This window comes from Plecotus auritus (assembly GCF_963455305.1).
Source record: "Plecotus auritus genome assembly, chromosome: 8".
Classification (NCBI taxonomy): Eukaryota; Metazoa; Chordata; class Mammalia; order Chiroptera; family Vespertilionidae; genus Plecotus; species Plecotus auritus.
In genome coordinates this window covers 141,411,607-141,416,440 of record NC_137782.1, presented here as the reverse complement: position 1 = coordinate 141,416,440, position 4,834 = coordinate 141,411,607, and the positions used below count along the sequence as shown (strand labels likewise).

The following is a 4,834-nucleotide window of genomic DNA, read 5'->3' as shown; positions in this document are numbered from 1 at the left end:
GGTAATTCACAACAAAGGATAAATCTGTATTTTTAAACTCACCTAGTTGTCCTACCTGTTAAATGATATATTATATCTTGAGAGCCATAGAATACACAGGCACAACTGGTGAGTTGATGATGGAATTTGAGCCTCTTTATTTTTTCCATATATTGAAATATCCATCTTTTTAACTTAATAAATAGCTCTGCAACATTGAATTTCAGCGGGGAGGCCATTTGCCAGTTGTGGAACAATACAATTTTGAGCTCTAGTGTCTTCCCAAACCTCCCTTGAATTGTGAAGTTGATATTTAGAAAACTCTCGCACGCTAGCACCTGTTAAACATCAATCACATGCAGAAATGTACAACTGGACAAGCTCAGGAAGACATAATAGATCAAATCCATGAAGAACCTCACAATGAATTAAGAAAACCTTAAACTTAATCCTGTAACTTGACAGGCAGTCGGCAGCCTGACTTATGGAGAACTGTAATGTGGGAATTAGACGGAATGCCAGATGGCTTCTAGAAGTCAAATTAAAAAAAGAAGAAGAAGAAGAAGAAACTGCAGTCAATGATAAGCACAGGTAGGGAGCCTGACAAGGAAAATGCAGTAACTGCATTTTGAAATAACACACAAGGAGGAACTAATATTTTACACTATATTCTCTCTTTTGGTTTATCCCAGCCAGCTCAACAGAAAGTAGTAACATTTCCCTAGGGTTCGAAGCCTAATACCAGATGCCAGTTTGAACAGGTGCAAAAACAAAGAATAGAACACTTACATTTGGAACCTCATCAGCTTTCCTCTTTATGTCGTCCCTGATACGCTTTGTGGGAACTCACCTACTAGGTTTCTTATTGTTATTCCCCTGCTTGGGGAAAGTTCTATTTGATGAACACATAGCATGTTCCCTTAGTCAGTGAAAAAAATGTTGAACAGAGAATGACCAGTTAATTTATTTGGGACCTAATCTCATTCCGACATTTCACATTGAGAGAGAGTACAGTGCTGGAATTTTGCGATGGTACTGGTACTTATTTTCTGTTACCGTCATCACGTAATTGTGAAGTGCCAGGACATAATTCAACACCGGGTAAGAGTGGAAATTGGCAATGCCAATTATCAATGTTAAATGTATGGTCAGTCAGTACCAGGGGCTCAAACAAACAGGCAGCTTGTTCCTTACACTTAGTTGGGAAATTAGATGCAGGCAGACAGAGGAACACAATATCCCTCCTCTGTAGGTGGTCTCTGTTTCATTAGGTTTCCAATTGATGTTGCTGCACGGTAATCCAAAAATGTCGTGATGGGCACATCGCTCTCATTTTCCATTAAGGCTCCTTCGCAAATGTATTGGAGGCAGGTACACAACAAAGATTTTGCCAGGCTTACTTTTATCCCTTTGGAGACTATTGCATATCCAACATCACTGCTGGGTGCTTAGTTACTACTCATTCAGAGTTACTGTTTGCTATGATTAACTTCCTTAAGGATGTTGTGGAAATTGTGGAAGAGTCGCTAATCTTTAAAAGACATGTGGCTTAGGAAAATCAGCTTATATACATTAATGAATAGTAGCTGGGCTCCTGAAATCAGGTGGGCAAGAAAAAAATAGAGGCAATAGTCGTTGTCTCATGAAATCTACCAGAATTATATAAACCTTGGAATTTTTTGTGATCTTGAAGATCACCTGAATAATTTCTCTTTTCGTTTCATAAATGAGGAAATGGAGACTTACACTGGTTTTGGCTTTCCCAAAGCAATGCAGTCATTGGCAACAGCAAAGTCTGCAAATCAGGGCCTCTAACTCATGCTCTGTTCAATATACCATGATCAGTCTATAACATGTGGACCCAGAAAACTACCAAGGACTACATAATTCATATCCCCTGCCTCCATGGGCAGCTTCATAGCTTCTATTTATAAAGATCATCTAAAACATCCCCCAGCAGGTAGCTTCTGGAGAACTCATTCAGCATTATGCTATTAGGGTAGCAGCATTAGTGTCCTGGCATAAAGTGTAAAGTGTTACACATTCCTGGTACTTTCCTGAGACAATAGGCATCGTCTCTGTCTTTACTTCTATCATCAAACTTTACTACCCTTGATACATCTGGCCTGAAAGTCCCCATCCAGTGATGGAGATGGTGCCATCCTGCCTTGATCATAGCCAGAAACCTCATCCCCAAGTTGAGGGGGGACAGTTCTCAGATGACCAACCCCCTTTGTCTGATTCCAGAAACATGGCTGTGTCCTGCATTAGTGGTAACTGTGTTTTGTCTACACGATGGGACTCTGTTTGCAGTGTTGTTGTTTTTTGATAAATGAAGGAAACCCAATAAACAGGGCTTAACCCCCCTGGCACAATCTCAGAGCCAATCTGGCTACATGGGCCTTCTGTTTTTCTCTTCTGCTGTCACTAAACCATACATTTATTCCCTGTGCTTCTGGGAATTTCTTACTTTAGTAAGTGGGGAATTACCATCCCTCAGTTACAGACCTTAACTTGTACACAGAATATTGAGTCATAGCGTGTGTGTGTGTGTGTGTGTATGCGCACGTGCATGTTCAGGATTATTATCTAAGCTAGTTTAAAGACTAGTGTTGTCATTCAGAATATGAATATCAAAAATGGTTTCAAACTATTGAAAATTCTTCAGAATATTTCATATGTAAAAATGCAGAACACTTTATGTATCACAGAGTTTGCTCAGAATTTTCAGTGTGTGTTGTATTTATTTTTTTACTACAAACGTTAGGAGTTAATTCATACTACCCACTGTGGTTCACCTTTCTTCTATTTTAAGAGCATCCAATCCTCATCATCAAAAAGTGTGTTATATAGGTAACTGTAGCAGCTAAAGGAAAAAATGGCAATTTTAGTGCATTATTTTATTGTCATTAAAAGCCATGTAATTAACCATATCCTATTCCTTATGGTATGAGTAAGTAAGAACATGCTAATCACATAATCAAAACAAATGGTAACTATACTAAGTGCATCACAGTGCCTCCAGACATACGTTAATTTCATTTGTAAAATTCAGCTGTGTTAAAGTCATTGGCAAAAGTAGAACAAACAAAAATGATTAGTAAGCTGAGAAACTTCACAATCTATGTAATAGCTACTCAGGTTCTTTGGAAAACATTTCCTCGATTCATATCAATACACATATTTGACAGAAGTTTCAAATTAGATTTTGCATGTACTGATGAAATATATTATCCTAGTGCCCATCATTTTATTTAAGAAAATTATCAGGAACTTTAAAATTTTAAATCTTAGCATATGAAAAGACTTCTGTTATAAGAGATATGTAAATCGAACCTTATAAAACATAAAGTTTTGGGGAAATGTAGAGTCACTTTTTTATTAACAATAACATTAAGGAAAAGTACATGCAATACTTTACATCTCCTGCTGGAGTCACTCTACATTTTCACATATAATAACAACCTGTCTCACTGCATTTTTCTTTTCTTCTTTTTAGGCCGTGAAAAAAAAAATGGGAACTCTCTCAAGGACTAACAATCAGAGCTGCCTAGTTGACGAGGGAGGTTTGGTTTCAAGAAGACCCTGAAGCAAGGATTCTAAATCAAAGATTCAGGGCCAATCTGAGTTTGCATTAAAGATCCCTGTGCCTATAGCAGTGGCCTATATGTTATGTTCAATTGACGTGTAAGCACTATGAAGAAATATTCTATTACAATCGCTTATGACATTAACATTGTGTAATTCACATAGAAATTTGGTTTATTTCATTCCAATTATAACTCTTTCTTAAAAGCAGAACTTGGAAATTAAATTTATCTACATAATTGACAGTATTTATTGCACACCTATTCCATAACTAGCAATGAGCAAGGTGTTATAAAATACAGCATAGAAAACAAAGTCCTCTTTTCACAGGCTAATTATTTCCCACTTTAAGTAAAGAAATATGATATGATATTTCCTATAGTTGATTTGCTCTGAATAGTTGTTCAATTTATATTGCAAATATTACTACTTGACTAGATGATTTTACTAGTAGAGATTGAAACAGTGAGGAACTGTCATGGAAAAAGAAAAATACTAAATGACTGTAATTCTTTCATCTCAAATAAGAGAATTCATGCGGCTTGATCTGTGAAAAATATGTCCACTGTATTTCTGGAGTCTGCTTTTTCAAGGAGTTGCAGTTGACTTTGCATAAAGTGGTCACTCTCCTTTATAAAATGAACTTGTGTGTTTACATCAGTAGGTAGGGGAAAGTAAATTTCTCCATCAGTCCAGCAAAATTTCAGTGATAGAAAATAAAGTTGGAGGAATTTGAATATCCCTTCCTCTTTGTAGTTAGGGAATGCATGTTCATGTCTGCAGCAAAGGACAAATTTAAGAAAAATATTCTTTTTAATAATCTTTCTTTAAATTTCATATGCAGACTTAGAAAACAGTTATCGCTAGCATTGTTTACTCTGACTAATACTTTTCAGACATGAGTAGGCTGCTTTATTTGGGGAAGAGTTGCTAATTTATATAAAACTTTAACTTGGAAAAATCAGGATTATAGTGACATATACTTCTGAACCAGATTTTTCATTTGTACAGATAAAGATTGTATGGATGGAATTTTCACCCAATCATCCTTTTTTTTCCTTTGTGAATGTTTTTACAAAACCAGTACAGTTTGTGAAAAACTCTTTTATTTATCAGTCCAACTAGACAACTCAAGTTCTAATCTGTGTCTAACACCTTGGCATTTTCATTTCTATTCATTTCCCTTTTGATGATACCTGGGTATTCTTGTTTAATTAGTGATGAGAGTGATAGAATCTGAGGTCTCAATTTATTTGTCAAAATCAGC

The 4,834-nt window shown here is 36.2% G+C and overlaps 1 protein-coding gene across 1 annotated transcript in view; it reads left to right on the top strand.

Annotated features, from left to right (window-relative positions):
* VRK2 (VRK serine/threonine kinase 2) overlaps positions 1–3,546 on the top strand; it is a 167,778-nt gene extending 164,232 nt beyond the window's left edge. Inside the window, exon 14 of the mRNA XM_080686716.1 lies at positions 3,479–3,546. Within this exon, the coding sequence (XP_080542842.1) occupies positions 3,479–3,516 (38 nt within the window). The 3' untranslated portion in view covers positions 3,517–3,546. The remainder of the gene's footprint in view (positions 1–3,478) is intronic.
* The last annotated feature ends 1,288 nt before the right edge of the window (positions 3,547–4,834 follow it).